Here is a 16,331-nt window from a genome sequence, read left to right as displayed (position 1 = left end):
AATTCTGCGGGGGTTGACCACGTAATTGAAAGCATGGTCACAAGGTGTAAACTTTGTATACAAATAAGAGGGATCACATACCCAATTAATGTCATTTTTTTCATTTTATGCTGTTTATTTTCGCTATATACATAATTCTATTTAAGTATTCATTTTGTCATTATCTGATAACATACAAAAATTTAATATTGTCTTCATTTCTGTATATAATTATTGATTTTGTTTTATGCATAAAAATATATGCTACTTTCCTGCCAAATTTTGTATCAATCAAAGCAGTATTTTTTGATTTTTTTTTGCATTTTACAAATCATGATTAACTTTTGGAAGTGAGTGTATATAAGACCAGAGAAAGGATCTGCTATTCATTGTCAATTGTTAGTTCACTGTATATTCAGATTCAGTGTATATTGAAATATCCTTTGCTGTTTAGATGTGCTTTGAATTGCATTGTGTTTAACATTCTTGGTAATTTGAAGTGTAACAACTGATCATACTCTTTGATGCTGTGAAGAGCTGTACAACTACTTTTCTGGAAAGTTCCGGAACTCTGAAGTGTTTCTTTCAATAAAATAAATTAAAATACTGGGCACTAATGGATTTAAAATGCAAAAATTCATAAATGACATGTGAGCTGCAAGCTATTGTAAAAAAAAGTGTGTAAAAATAGAATGTTTTAGTAAAGCTGCTTTGTTTAGCTGTAGTTAATCCTTTATTTATATGTTAGCACATTGATTGAATTTCTATGTGACAAGAAGGATGTATAAAAAAATGAATTTGTTTCATTTATCTTGTAAAGCTTTTCTAGTCCTTTTCTGTATTGAAATGGTTGTTTCAGGTTTTATTTATCTTGTAATAATGGCTTTTTATAAGATATGGTTACAAAGTATTTTGTGAAAGCAAATAGTGCAGGAATAAAAATCAATAATTTTATCTAAACTTGGAGACTATGATGAATGGATATTTGAAAATTTAGAGCATTTTTTTAATGCAACATACTACTGGTGAAGCTTTCTCAGATATTATTAAAAGCAAATATATGCTGTGCTAAGATGAGTGTTATAAAAGAGTGTATGCTTAAAGTTTTTTCACCTTTTCTTATTACCTAGCAAAAAAAAGAAAGAAAAGAGTCAAATTGGATCCTGAAGGTTTGGCTTTGGGAGCAATGATTATAGAGTCGAAGAAAAAAAAGAGAGACATAATTGAAAGTGCTTATAATCGGTATCAATATAATTATCTCATTTTTTTATTTTTTTTTATTTTACATTTTATGAATTTTTATAATATTATTTTTTAATTTAATTTTTATGGTTTAAAAAAATTTTTTTAGTTATGCTTCTAATGATGAAAATCTTCCGGATTGGTTTGTTGATGATGAAAGAAAACACTATAGGAAACAGTTGCCAGTAACTGCTGTGAGTATATTCAAATAAAATATGATTTTTCTTTTTCTAATTTTTAAACGAGTGAGTAAAATAGATGTGTTTTTGCATTCATAGGAAATGGTTGCTGAATATAAAGCAAGACTTAAAGAAATAAATGCTCGGCCAATAAGGAAAGTTGTGGAGGCTAAAGCTAGGAAAAAAAGAAGGGTAATGCAGTTTTATATGAATAAATTTCTTTTTAACAAAAGAAATAATTTATGAAATAGAAAATCTTATATTATTTTATTTGAGTGATTGTAATGTAAGTTAATTTAATTTATAACTTATTGTGTGTAAAAATTATATTCTGAGTTTAGTATTGAATGCAGGTACACTGCCTGCAGAAAATGTACTCATTTTATTCAGGTCAGGATGTATTTAGACAAACAAACTATACAAATCTTTCTAATTTCCTGTCAGTTATGTGATCTAGGAGTATCGGAAGATAAGGAAACTTATCTAGCCTAAATTTTGTGATTCTGAGGTATGAAAATTAGTTTTTGCCTGCCTGAAAACTAGATTAAATGTCCCTTTTCGTAATGTGTAAATTTATATCAAATACAGTAAATAAAACAAAAAAATGTCATTAAGTAATTACCATTTTTACATTTTGACAATACTTGTATATTTTCTGTGTCTTTTCACTAAGAAATTATTAAAAAAAAGGGGTGGGAGAAATGCCCAAACTAATGTAATGTACAGTGAAACCTGAGGCTACTACCCATAGTTCGAGCAGTTTTTGTCTTTGTAGAAGGTATCCGATTGATTCATCAGTTCTTACTGATTTTTGGTTAAGTGTACATTTATTGCTTTCTTTGTTAAACTAATCAAGTAATGCATCACTGATGCATTATGTGATTAATTTTATTACTTTGTTCAAAATCTAGTCTAGCAGTTTTAGGATGTCATTTTTATAAAAACTCAGTAATTTGAATAAAATTTATTCAGAAAAGTTTGCAGCTAATCATTAATTTTGAAGGACCCACCGAAGACTGTATTTCTAGAGTCATCTAGAAAAGTTGTTATTATATAGGAGCCATATCTGGTGAATATGTAGAATATGAAAGAACCTCTGAATTAAGCTGTTGAATAGTAACTTTTGTTATATTTGCCATATGTGGTCTGATCTTATCCATGTGGATAATGATACTGTGTTTGCTTGATTTTTTCCTCCTGGAAGTGTTCTATGAGCATGGTTGTTCACAATAGAAAGTGGTCGTAAATGGTCTGATTACTCATCATCGATTGGTTGTGGATGATGTCTTTTTCATCCCATCCTACACACAACAATACATTCTTTCAAGAATGCTAATGATGTTTGTTGTTACTTTTTGGTCTGGTTTAGAAGGTTTTTATTAGGTTTCTTTCATTATATTTTTGCTTTAAGTTGGCATATATTGCTTCACTACACGAGAGAAAAGTTTGATGTTCCTGACAGGATTCATGATAATGGAGAAGCAAAGAGCACACAAGGAAACATACTGGTTCTTTTTGTCTTCACCGTGTAAATGAGGTACTAAGTTCTTCATGAGAGTGTTGGACATCTCTGACGTAACAGTAGAACCTTTTAAACTATTTTTTGGCTCCGCTTTATGCCGTAAAATGCACTTTGTTCTTAGTAGAAACTCAGTTAAGCTTTGTTAAACTTATGTAGAAAAACATATTAGAAATGCTTTCTCTTTTTAACGTGACATTCTATAGTTCAAACTGTTTTTTTGGGGGGGAGGGGGGTGTTATCCGAAACAAACTATTCATACTGATATGGATACAGGATATAAATAGGTACAATTTGGCATATTGAATTGCATTATTATTGTTAGTGGCATATAAGACAAATCGCTGAATAAAATAAGATGTCAAAAATGTTCTTGTATTGTAAGCTTTTATTTAAAATTCATAAAATAATTGAAGAATTTTCATAAAATAAGTAAAAGAAATATAGTTTTTTGGGAATAAGACATTAAATAATTCTCTTTACAAAATTCATTTGCAATTTTATATTACGAATTATAAAACTATGGGGTACCCTTGATAAATTTATAAAAGATAATGGCTTACATGACAATGCAATTCAATTAATAGATTTTGTTATTTGGATATTCACACTTTTATTATTTGTGACATAAAATTGTAAATGAATTGTATAAAGAGAATTGAATGCTTACAGCGTGCTACTTTGGTAGATTTTATGCTCAATGGTCTTTTTTGTTAAACCTTGGACGCGCGTTGGTCGCGCCCTGAAACTACCAATTTTTGAATTTTTTTATCCTCTTCCTTCCAAAATTTTTGAGTGAAAATCAGTTGATTACTGATCTTTTACCTCAAAATAACTGCAAAATCATGCATATCATGATGTGTGATGAATAACTTTTGAAGTTTAAACTCCATAAAAGGAAGTTATTTTGTCGCATTGAAAAGAAATTTTAAAAGGCATCCGATTTGAAGCCCTAAGACCTAAAAGATGTATGATTCTGTAGTCATTTTGTGTTATTTAGAGGTAAAAGATCAGTAATCAATTGATTTTCACTAAAAAATTTCGGAAGGAAGAGGAGAAAAAAATTTGAAAATTGGTGGTTTCAAGGCGCAACCACCGGGCATCAAAGGGTTAATCTGTAATCTCTTTCCTGTCCACTTGTGTTGTATTGTGTTATGAAAATTATACAAATAAAAAACCCAATAAAATAATAAAAACGTGAGCTAAATATAGTCAAAATTTATTTATTTATTTTGTTGTACTTTAAATGTATGCAACCTGCCAACTTTTACGAATTTTTCGTAATTTTTACGAAAATGCATTTGTCTTTACGATTTTACGATCGTAATCCATTTTTTACGATTTTTTTCCTCTTTCAAGTGTTTTTAGTGATTTTTGTCGAAATTTTAGAATTTTTTGCCAATTGCATCGTGTTTTACCGCCAACTACCGACTACTTCGAATCTAGTAACCTGCGGTTTCTCCCAACTCGCCGCTTAACCAGTCAATCCAATGCGCTGAACTTCTCCCACTCTTTTCTTTGTGGGCGGTAGATTAATTTTTTCGCATTCGTTTCAGCAGCAAGGGAATTACTCAGCTCGGACTCAGCGAGCGTGGATTGTCGCATTCTTTTTTTTTTGAGGGGGGGGGTTTGCACGTGCTACGAATTTTCTTAATACGTCGTTGTTACGAAATGAGTTAAAAAAAACGTATTCTCAATATTTTCGGCCTGCCTACAAAGCCGAATTTCCAACAATTAAAGAATCCTTCAAAGGAAATAACTATGCATTTTACAACGTGTGTGACTTCATAATAAGTCATGGTGGAAGAAGCGATATTGTGAAGCATGTTAAGTCTAAAAAGCATGAAGTTAATGCTTCGGCTTCGACAACGTCAAAGAAAGTGGATGATTTTTTTTTTTCAAATTCGGCTACGAATTCGGATGCCGATGTCATTTTGGCAGAGTGTTTGTTTACTGCATTCCTCATCGAACACAACGTGCCGCTAAGCGCTGCTGATCACGCCGGTCAACTTTTCAGACGGATGTTTCCTGACTCCAAGATTGCTCAGAAATATGCTTGTGCTTGCACGAAAACATATTCTATTGTGAACGAAATTGCTTGTGGATGCATGGTGGGATTGTTCACAATAGAAAGTGGAACGATAGCTGCACTCCAGAATTCAGCATTTTCGGTGTCAACCGATGGCAGCAACGACAGCGATTGGAAGCTTTACCCCATCGTTGTCACGTATTTCTGTGATGTTTCTAATGAAATGAAAACAAAACTATGTTTCGTTCTTCAATTTCACCAAAAACTCTAGAAAACATTTTAATTGCTAAATGTTATGAGGAAACTAATTGTTATGACAGGAAATTTTCCAAAGAATTTTTGGCTAAAGCCAAAAAATGCACTCTAAATTCATTGCAATAATTTTTTTGTGTAACATTAATGTTTCCTAATAAATTTCTTAGTTACTACTTAATTGAGATTTACTAATGTAAGTACAATTTTCTTTTCTCTATTTGTATAAATTGTTATTTTTTTAATAGCAAAGAATGAGATTAATTCTTTGTGTTTTTCTGAATTTTGGAGAAATCTTCTGAATTTTTATCTTTAGAGGTTGGCAGGTATGATGTATGAAAATATTATATATATTCAAATATTTTATATGTTATTTTTAGGCCATGAAACGCCTGGAAAAAGCAAAAAAGAAAGCTGAAAAGATAACTGATTGCCCTGATATGAGTGCTAAGGAAAAAGCTGAGCAACTTAAAACGTAAGTTTTCCCCCATTAAAACAATGTTTTAAATTATTGTAATATATAAATTTCTTAAATTATATGAATGCTTTTAATTATAAAGAGTGCAACAAGATATATAACAAAATCAATTACGTATATTTAATTAATGTTTATTTATACATTGCCAGACATTTGGCCTCTATGCCATTAGTCTTGATCTTGCCAGAGCTTAATGAGCCAGCCAAAGTGAATTTATGAATGCAGAGAAGCTCTCTGTATTCATAAATTCATTCGGAAGTGCAAACTTCCGAACATGCAAAGCGGCTTTGCTATCAGACAATATTGGTAGTTTCAAGTTCAAATCCTTGTGAATGGACTGACTGCATGGAAGTATGAATATGCATGTTTCTCTTAAAAAAAGCTCTTTCACAACGTCATCCCTCCTTTTAGGCAGGAAGCAGCTTTAACCAGAATCAAAATAAGTTAAAATCAAGTCCTCAATGCTGATTTTCACATTCTTAAATTTTTTTGTCATTCTGCGGATCTATACTACAAATGATTTCTTCATCAGTGAAGAATTTGGTTTGCTGTTTTCTTTGTGCATTGATCCATGTTGAGATATTGTGATTTATATCGTCGCAAGAAGTGTGAGATTGCATTTGTCAGAGTATCATTTAGATAACAGTATGGCTTTGTCCAAATCTGCATTAGTTTTGAAGGAGAACACTTTGGGGAATGACCCCCATCCCTCTTTGCCTATCATCAAACCATTTGAGGACTTTCGGTGCACCGCACAACAGGTCCAGGGTTCTATCCCCGGGCTGAGCAAGGGCGACTCAGCCCTTCATACCTTGATTTCCATCCCTTGGGTCGATAAAATGAGCATCAAGTTCGCTTGTGGACACTGGGGGTCCTACGACAACCTAACCACATGTTCAGGTTCATATGCTTATGCACCCCGGGGCCCACGGTCAAGAAAGCAGATTTTGGGGTACTGCTAGCCCTGGCCCACTAGGGCTGCTGTGCCAGTGAGTTTGAGTAGAAACACTATGTACTTATAATCATCTATGCTTTCTCCATGCTTCATGAACTTGCACCCTTTGGTACGGCTGTTAGTGTCACTAATATCTTTCTTGTCTGGGTGGCCTAGAAGCATGTTAACTCATCACTGAATAGAAAGGCCAAAAGATAATAAATGAAAAATTAAGTTACTGATTTTTGCTGTATCATATTTCGGTGTCCCTGACAGTTGGGTTAATAATGGATAATTTACTGTAGTTTAACTTCTATCTTTAATAAAGAAACTACAACAAGTTAATAAAGAATTTATACGACATCCTAACTGTACTGATTGCCTATGACACTGAAAGTAGTGGAGTTGAGCCTGAACGTATAATTGATCGTGCCACTTTTTACTATAAAACTCTACTTCATTATCTTCATTTTTCTTTATAGAATCATCTATTTTCAATTTTTATTCTACCATACATAAATTATGATATTCTTTTGAATTCAACCACTAGAAGAACAGCCTTCTCTGTTAAAATGATTCTGTTTATCATCATTCGGCAAGTTTTGAAAACCCTTTTAAAAACAGCTTCTAGTATTCACAAGCTGCATCTAACATAGACTTAGGTTTGGGCTTGTATAAGATGCAGTGCTTTTCATACAAACAGTTAGCATTTTCACCCTAATTTCAAGTATCATCTAGCCCAGTGTTTCTTAAACTGTGGGTCGTGACCTGCAGCAGAGGTTGCCAAAAAATTTAGCAGTTTTGATATTTCTTTAACTTATTATAATAATTTTACAATTACCAAATAATTTTACACAATATATCTGAAAATAGATAAAGACAATACAGACAAAGAAAGAAGGAAAACGTTTCGATGCATTTCTTCAAGAAACGTTCATTTTACTTGCGTTGCACATGACGCTGTCATTTCGTATGTTACTTATTTAAAATTTTCACACTGACCTAAAACTGCAATAGTATATTACACTACAAGTGAAAAAAATTGACAGTTACAGTGACAAAAATTGACACCCGTGTGCCGGATTTGCACAATGCTTAATGGGGTCCCACAAAATTTTCGTAAATATTATGGAGTCCTGGGGGTTGCGACTAAAAAAAGTTTAAGAAACCCTGACCTAGCCTAACTTCAATTTAACTAATCAGTTTTGAATCTTCATGTCTGTTGCAGGGGGGGGGGTAATACTTTGCTTAAAAAGTATTCTGAAAATTGCTATAAACTGGCTTCAAGATTTTCCCCAAAATTCATCCCTTAGTTATCATTCTCATTTTGCTTTTCCTGGATACTTCAAATTTCATATAATTATTAGAAATTTTTTTTTACGTGCATTTAAGTGTTAAATCCTATTTAATTTTGTGGTCTCGAAAGAGGACGGGATAAATCAAATAAGTGAGAAAGAGTAAATTAAATAAGTATGAATTAAATTTCAATTATTTTGTTGAAAATTTAAAAGTTTCCTTAATATAAAAATGTTTGGCAGACTGCAAAGAGATGAGAAAATCATGTGTGTGATCCCCCCCCCTGCAAGTCACTACTTTCAAGCTTTATGATGTGTCACACGACATGTTTCTGACATCACAGACACAATAATTTAGCTGATTAGTCTTAAGTATCTCGATTTCAGGAGTGAACCAGTGATTTTGCTTTTCCTCTGATATCGTTCCAGATATAATGAATAATAAAAATTTAGGTGTGGGAATCGGTCTGCAGATTTTCCCCATCAGAGCAACATTCCAGAGGCTCCTGAAAGCTTGACTAGAGAGACCCTCATTAGCAGGCTCCTCGCATTATAATTCATTTCAATAATTGTTTATGCTATCCATGAATTATATATTGGGTCATATAGAAAGTCTTTACAGTTTTTTGGTACACTTTTGAACAAAAATTTTCTTTATTGGAAACCAATTTTAATCAAGTACATATTGACCAATATTACGTACGACCTTTTCCATTTTTGGGATGTCTTCATAATTGCATCGGAGTTTATCGTGTCATTTATTATCTCTGTAGTTTAACATCAAAAAACTTTCAGATTTCGGGATTTTCAGCTGCGTTTTGGTTAGCCAGTTTTGCAGAGACTGTAACAAATGGTAGTCAGACGGTGCAGGGTCTGGGCTATAAGATGTATTCATGAAAATTTCCCAACCAATTACCCCATCAATTTGTTCTAAGTCATCTAAGATGTGTGTAGCCACACATTTTCATGATGGAACTCCCTTTCTGTTCACCAATTGTAGTCGCACTTTCTGAACTACTTTGTTAAAATGGCCGAGTTGTGCACAGTAGAGGGCCGAATTCATGGTTTTGCCTGGTTGCAGCAGTTCATAATGGACAGTTCCAAGTTTTTTAATATCGGAATTTCTGGAACAGAATCGAGCAAACCACTCCTGGATCCTTCATGCACTCACAGCATTCTCATCATACACTTCACAAATTTTTCAGCATGTTTTTACAGTTAAAAATCACGTAGCGCATTTCTTCAGATATTTCACTCATTTTCAAATCAGTGTAACGTTTTACATGGGCAGTGAATTAGAAAACTATCTTCACAAACAATGGAATCTGAATGTCACCTGAATTCATTTGAGACAATCGGGTGAGTATTGCCGGATATATAAGCATCATCATCATCTAGTGACATTAAAAAAAAAAAAAAAAATGAAGACTTTTTATATGACACAATATATTTGTAATGAGTTTCTTGTAATTGTAATAAATAAGTTGTTAGTTCAATAATGCAGTAAGTATCATGCAACCTCACAAACGTACCAATCATTATAAGGAGTCGGACGCACCACTTGTTTACACAGTGGTAGCCCACCAGATTCTTCACTACTGTGTATTTAATTTTAACTGTTCAGCTATTAATTAAAACTGAATATTAGAAGTTTCTCATGAAATGCATGGTGAAAATTATCAAAGAGTTGGCAGATATGTAGCTTGATAGCCTGAGTGAATAGAATTCATTTTAACAATAATCATTACTTTATTACAATTAAAAAAATATTTACTTTGAAAGATATATATCATTAAATATTATACTTTCCTTTGCAGAATTTATAAGAAAGCTTTTCCTGAAGAAGACAGAAATGTAACTTATATAGTAGCTAAAAAAGGTACAGGTCGTCGTGTCAGACGCCCAGCAGGTGTGAAAGGACGTTTCAAAGTAGTTGATCCAAGGATGAAAAAAGATGCCAGAAAACAAAAAATTCTATTGAAATCTCAAAAGAAACCAATTAAGAAAAATATTAAAAAGAGTAAAATGAAAAGGAAAAAGTAATTATGCTGTATATATTTGTAAAAATAAACTGAAGATCATTTTTTAAGTGATGCTTTTTTTCTGTAGTTTTTTAAATACTCTTATCTAAAATTATTTATCATATGGACTTACCATGCAAAACATTTAAACCACATGTTTGATGAAATGCAGTCGATCTATCACCGCTGAAAGAGTCTGTTGATAATCTCTTAAATTTTCTTATGCCAAAAAAAAAAAAAAAAAATAATAATAATTATAATAAAAAAAATTGCTTCATGACTTTTGTTTTAAAAGTTATTTTCTCACTATTTGTTCAAACATTAAAGATGTCAATTCTAAGGTCCTTTTCATTTAAATTTAACATATGTTGCTTAGATTGAGGGGAAAAAAAAAAAAAAAAAAAAAAAGGTTGTATGACAGGGCATGACAAATTAGACACAATGTAACCTAAAAGAAAAGAGAATGGTTCTTTTGCATGGAAACTGTGCTCTCTCTACTTTTTCATTTCTCCAGCAGTGTGGAATATATCTCCTATGACTGCAAATAATCTTATATCAAATCTTAATCAAAACTGGAGTACTTTCATGCATATATGAAATTGAAGGATGAAGTACTATGTTATGTGAATTTCCACATGGACTGTACAGCAACACTGTATAATCTAAGAAGAAATATGGCATACATAGTCTTGAAGGTCGAGGACTTTTTATACTGTGCACAGGTGTCTGTGGCTACCAATGGTGCACTGTATGATATACATGAATACTTGAATGGTATAACATCATCTTCTCAGATGAATCTACTGCACATATGGTGCCATTGTGGGTAACACTTTGAAATCTTGTCTTAAACATCATCATTATGGTATTGAATGCAATTTAATCCTATTCCGGTATGCATGTTTGGCATTCTGAACTAATTTTTATTACCCTTTTTTGTCTCATAACTACAGAATAAGACACAGTTGTCCAGAAAATTTTAGAAGCATCCTATGGTCATGCATGACCATATGTTGCAAGCTACATCTGATACTTCTTTAATATAAAAAGACGGGAAGAAATTACTAAGGCATCAAAATTTCATGAATGTTTTTACAGGCATAATCCTGAAAGTACTAACTGTACTAACTCTGTTCCAATTTTGGTAAAGAGGGATAAGGGCCTCCAACTTCCTTTTCTCTCCAACAATCCTCTCATGCAGACTTTTGGCTTACTAGTATTTAAAGTTCCCCTATGCTGCATCCAAGCCAGGAAAATTATATGGCAACTAGCATCATTTATCACTATACTGATCAGAGCAGTGCCAGCTCAATATACTGATTATGATTCTGTCTTGTCTGGCATGTTCTTCTGATCTTTCTGCCACCTGGACATATTATGATGTAACTCACAATTTCATGACAAAGCTCATCAGTAATTACAAATGAACTCTGGAAATGAATATCAGTACCTGGCCTGCAGTATCTCAAAATGTCTACTACACCCTGAAATTTTAATGATTTCTTTGAATTGTAAGGAATTTACAAAGTTTTGTCCATGCTAGTGCTACAATTTTAATGCTCTGCAGTTAACATACATTATAATATATATAAGGAATTGCATCAGTCAGAGATATTAAAAGTTAAGTACAAATATATTATATGTTGCTTTTAAATTATTCAATTTGTGTAAGAAAGCCATAACTGAAAATAAATAAAACCCAAAGGCAACAACTGAGAACTAGGAACTGGGCCCTGTGGCATATGGTTGTTAAATTAGGCTTTTATAAACACTAATTGTGTTTTTATTGATTTATCAGACAGTAACATTAGAACAAGTGCACGGATTTTTATTGTGGCAATGAGACAGGATTGTATGTGCCTTGGCCGCTTTATAGGGGATAGTATGACTTCCATCCCAATTTTGAAGAAGATTCTCCCGAAGAAAGGGTCCAAGGCTCTCCCAAACTTCTATCATCAAAAACACTCAAGATTTTGCTTGCTGTGTATTTTAAGTGCTTCATAATGCAGAGACATTATTACATTTACTAACAACACTAATTTACTGATCAGGGCGACAATAAATCTTGGCATAGTAATTTAAGACATTTAACACTCAGATCAAATTACGCAAATATGAGCACATCAGTGGCCAAGATCACTCGAACCACTTCATAATGACAATTCATATTGGGTTTAGCCTCTCCCAAATCTGGTGTTTCACAGATTCACGCAACAAGAGAGCTGAATAAAGATTTTCTTACATGTAACATGAGTATGAGGAAGTTTTTTAAATGACGTTTAGTTTCTTTTGAACTCGCGACTGTTTCATTATATATTTCCTGATTTGCAATTAAAATGCTAATGCAAAAGATGTGAAAAATATCACAATGTCATTGTTATAAAAACAGAACAAATGAAGAATTCACCTAAAGATTGTTAAATGCAACCGCTAATACTTAATTTAAATTTTTATAGATATAAACATACGATAAAATTGCTGAAATTCAGACTTTCATTTTTGTTATTATGGTTAGAAATCCAAATATCATTTATATAATTTATCTAATATGTAACTTCATTTCAAAGAAAAATTTTAAAGACATGCATTGGTAGTCGAAATTTTTAGCCCTTAAAGAAGAAGCTTAAATTATGGTAGTTATGAAATTTGAAGTGAATTTTAATCTTTGAATGATAAAAACAACTGGCTTGTTTCTGCTGCCTTGCAGAACAAGCTTTAACTGATGCACAAACAAACACAAATGAAGAGTATTTCTTTTAATGAATATAATATTTGCTAACACAAGTATATGGCTACTTCATTTACAATTAACATGTTGACGCCCGCCTGACTGACTGGTTGGTCATACTTGTCTGTTCCGTGGGGTGGCATAAATACAATTATTATATTATAATATTATATTTTTTATTGCAGTAATTTGTAATTTATAATTTTTAGTCCAAAGAGGCAATTTGCCCTGAAGGGCTTTTAATTTCATTTTGGCTTTTTGCGTTGAAAACTATAAATAACTTTTCAAATTGTTGCCACCAAATTTTATCGCCCAATATTATAGTTAAAGAAATTAAATAATGAATAATCTGCATGAATATATATGTTTCTCGTATTCGTTGATAAAACAACGGTACCTAGAGCCATCAAAATTTAAATAATGTAATCTTCCATAGAATATGGGTATGCAGAAGCCCTAATTTGAATTTGAAATTTTTTTTATTATCGATTTCATAATTTGTAACACTTCAACGAATTTTTGATGAACAAACTTGACGATTTCAAAGTGAGCAATGGCAACACTGTACGGGGGGCATTTTTATTACTAGTGCATATTGGAAATTCTAATAATATGCTCAAATTAAAATTATTTTGCGATATTGTTGTTGAACTGAATTTTATGGTTTGAGTACGTAGAACATGATATTTAATAAATAAAGGTAATACACAAAATATAAAAAAAAAAAAATCCTGTTTGGAAGTAATTTAAAATCTGAAACCTTTCAGATTTTTTTTTATTTTTCAATTAAAAAATTTTAATTTTATAATTTCGGGCTGTGTCGCCATATGAAAAGAACAATGAATATCCCTGCTACCGTTAATATGTTGAATAATTATGTAATAATAGTGATAATATGTTAATTTTACCAATTATCAAAATACTATGTTCGTGTTATTATCTGATAAATACACGTGTCATTTATTGCTAAACTATATTAATGAAGCTAATTTTGTGGAATATTAATTTTCTAGAATTTATTATAAATAGTACAATATATCACAAAGTAAAACTGGCATAAATAAAATCGATCAACAGTTTTTCATAAAAATCAGCAACCACTAATATCTTTCTTAGTTTTTCTAAAGAATCTTGTTTCACTTGGATCAAAGCCTCTTTCTTCAGAACCTATGACAGCCCATTCTGGGGTTGGATACATATAATCAACGCTGGCAAATGATTTTGTTCTATTTGATTCATAGAATTCTTTAATGAGCAAGTGGAATTTTTCATAATCAATCCATGTATGCCATCTTCCATTTATATAAAACTGGGGGGGAAAAAGATTATTACAATTTGTATATTTTCATGATTTCATAAGGACTACAACATTTATTCACTTCTCACGATAACTGTATGCAATATAATTTTATGTTAATCAATATAAATACAGATTTATTGCAAATAATGATTAAAAAAGTAAAAAGTTAGCATAAAGTTAAATGAACCTGTAAATACATATACAACAGGATCGATTTCCGTGCCCTCAAAACTGTGGTAAGAGTTTCTTTATAAATACATATACACATGTATTTAAAATCTTTGTAGCATAAGTAGCTTAATTTAATAATTTATCAGCAAATTATATTTCATTCAAGTTATTTAGAAAACAAAACTCTTAAGGTAACATTCTAGGAATTTTTTTTATTTATGTTTATTTATGCCAAATGAATAGTTTTGATACAAATTTATGAAAATGAAAATTTTAAATATTATCTAAATGTGCATCACCAATGTGCACTTTTGGCTTATTTTTACAGACTCAGAGAAGCAAATGAGAAGAAAGTTTATTGTTATATTTTATTTATGAAAAGGAATACCGTTGTACGCATTACACTGTTTCAGCAAGCTAAAAAGTAATATTTTTTTTCTTTTGTTATGTTCAGAAATTAGTTTTTATGCATGAATTCACTACATTTATAAGAAATTAACTGTTGACGTTAAACTCATTAAGTACCTCATCAATTAAAAAACTCATTAAGAACCAATATGGGAAATTTGCAATCTCTGTTGTGGTTGTGCAGTGTTGAAGAGGTGAAAAGTTTATATCTATTTAATCCCATGGTAGAAGCCAAGAAATGCGTGATGACTGCCTATCCGAGTGTGTGTCATCCTGGTTATCGACATGGCCTGTAGCCATGATTAAATCTAACACAGAGTTCCAAACAGCATTTATATGAAATATTGCATGGAATTGTTGCAGCCAAGTACCTGTCAACATACCAGTCGAATAAATTACCTGTTATTCATCATTTTAACTATATTTTGAGCCGCGTTTTCCCTCAGATGTTATAAGTTGACATATCTTGTTCATCTGTTTTGTTAAGCTCAAGGAAAGCACCCATAAAAATGTATGCATGCTTTAGTGGGTAACCACGTCTTACACTACGCAAATACTCTCAACATCACCAAAACCAAACAACAGATAATGAAACCCAGTTTCACAGATACCCAAAAAGTCCATTCGAGATATACATCTAAGTATATGTCCAATGAACTTTTTGTCCAATTGACTTTGGAAACGTCTGTGTTTTTTGGTAAAAAGAAATGTAAGAACAATTACTTTTTTTTTCCTTAGCTTTACTGAAGCTGATGAACCAGAGAGACTGGATAACACTAATATTGAAACACTCACACTGAGAAACTGGATAACACTAACTTTGAAATATGGTTTTCCCAAGTGAAAATGGTTTTAATCTTGTCGGAACTTTGGAAAGTCGTAAGTGGGTAAGTCGCCAAATTTAGAACCGTTTACTAAAAGAATTCACATCCCCAAAAGTGAAAAATTGTTTAAGGGCTCTTTATCAGAAAAAAAAAAAAACGAATTTTGCTATGCTTACGTTTCACTTCTTCAGGGGTGTTCGTGCTCCAGGGAAACTCTGAAATTCCGGGGATTCTGAATTTCGATCCCCGGAAATTTCGGGGATCGTCGTTCAAAAGGAAGTAGGAATAATAATGAATTATTTATTTTCATCTGGGTAATTTTGTTTGCTTTGAAAGCAGAAAACGCAAGGTCAGTGATAATGGGTGAAAAGGGGGAAAAACTTCTTTTTTGTTCTTTCCTTATTGCGAGTTATGACTCATTCCCCTGGTTCTTGGACATTCTCTTCTGGATTCTTTTCGACAAGTAGGCGCGGCAGAAAAAAAGGGAGAGACTTCGTTCGACCAGATGTGCGATCACGTGACTCTGGGTTCAAAGGTCTTATCTCTCCTGGCACGGCGCCAATAAGTAGAGAAGGGGGATTTTTCGCGGTATTAGCTATTTGTCATTGATCGCTTCTCAACTTTTTTCCCTCCGCTGTGTAAAATTTTCGTTTCATTTATTGATGCACGTGTACATTTTTCGTTTTGTTTATTGAAATATTTTTTTATTTATGTACGCAAGAGAATTTCACTATGAAATTTCTCGATATAAGTAGTGATATTATACAATTAGAAGAAGGTGTCCGGAACGCATTCAGGTGGAATTGGATTGAATGGAGAGATGGTAATGGGGATACCATCGGCACATGGTGCAAGAAAATAAATGTTGCTGGACAAGCATATTGTGTTTTTTGTAACTCACTGCTGAAGTATGGTGGGGAAGGATTAAGGCTTTCACAAATCATTCTAAAACTGTGGCGCACATAAAATATT

General features: G+C 32.2%; 2 protein-coding genes across 11 annotated transcripts in view; one reads left to right on the top strand and one right to left on the bottom strand.

Moving 5' to 3' along the window:
• Positions 1 to 9,996, top strand: part of LOC118194616 (pre-rRNA 2'-O-ribose RNA methyltransferase FTSJ3) — a 108,225-nt gene extending 98,229 nt beyond the window's left edge. For all 3 annotated transcript variants that reach the window (XM_085817192.1, XM_085817191.1, XM_085817190.1), the window contains exons 14-18: positions 1,110 to 1,221; positions 1,331 to 1,415; positions 1,500 to 1,592; positions 5,581 to 5,675; positions 9,725 to 9,996. In XM_085817192.1, coding sequence (XP_085673318.1) covers positions 1,110 to 1,221; positions 1,331 to 1,415; positions 1,500 to 1,592; positions 5,581 to 5,675; positions 9,725 to 9,950 — 611 coding nt within the window. In that variant the 3' untranslated portion in view covers positions 9,951 to 9,996. The remainder of the gene's footprint in view (positions 1 to 1,109; positions 1,222 to 1,330; positions 1,416 to 1,499; positions 1,593 to 5,580; positions 5,676 to 9,724) is intronic.
• A 3,649-nt stretch (positions 9,997 to 13,645) lies between these two features.
• The window catches only part of LOC118194614 (S-adenosyl-L-methionine-dependent tRNA 4-demethylwyosine synthase TYW1-like), a 75,836-nt gene continuing 73,150 nt past the window's right edge, over positions 13,646 to 16,331 (bottom strand). For all 8 annotated transcript variants that reach the window (XM_035365791.2, XM_035365794.2, XM_035365792.2 and 5 more), the window contains one exon: positions 13,646 to 13,965. In XM_035365791.2, the coding sequence (XP_035221682.1) occupies positions 13,747 to 13,965 (219 nt within the window). In that variant the 3' untranslated portion in view covers positions 13,646 to 13,746. The remainder of the gene's footprint in view (positions 13,966 to 16,331) is intronic.

This window comes from Stegodyphus dumicola, chromosome 5, assembly GCF_044657685.1.
Source record: "Stegodyphus dumicola isolate Sdum_Otavi_A_Nest chromosome 5, ASM4465768v1".
NCBI classification, from domain to species: Eukaryota; Metazoa; Arthropoda; class Arachnida; order Araneae; family Eresidae; genus Stegodyphus; species Stegodyphus dumicola.
The sequence above is the reverse complement of the archived record's forward strand: the minus strand, read 5'-3'. Positions and strand labels throughout refer to the sequence as shown.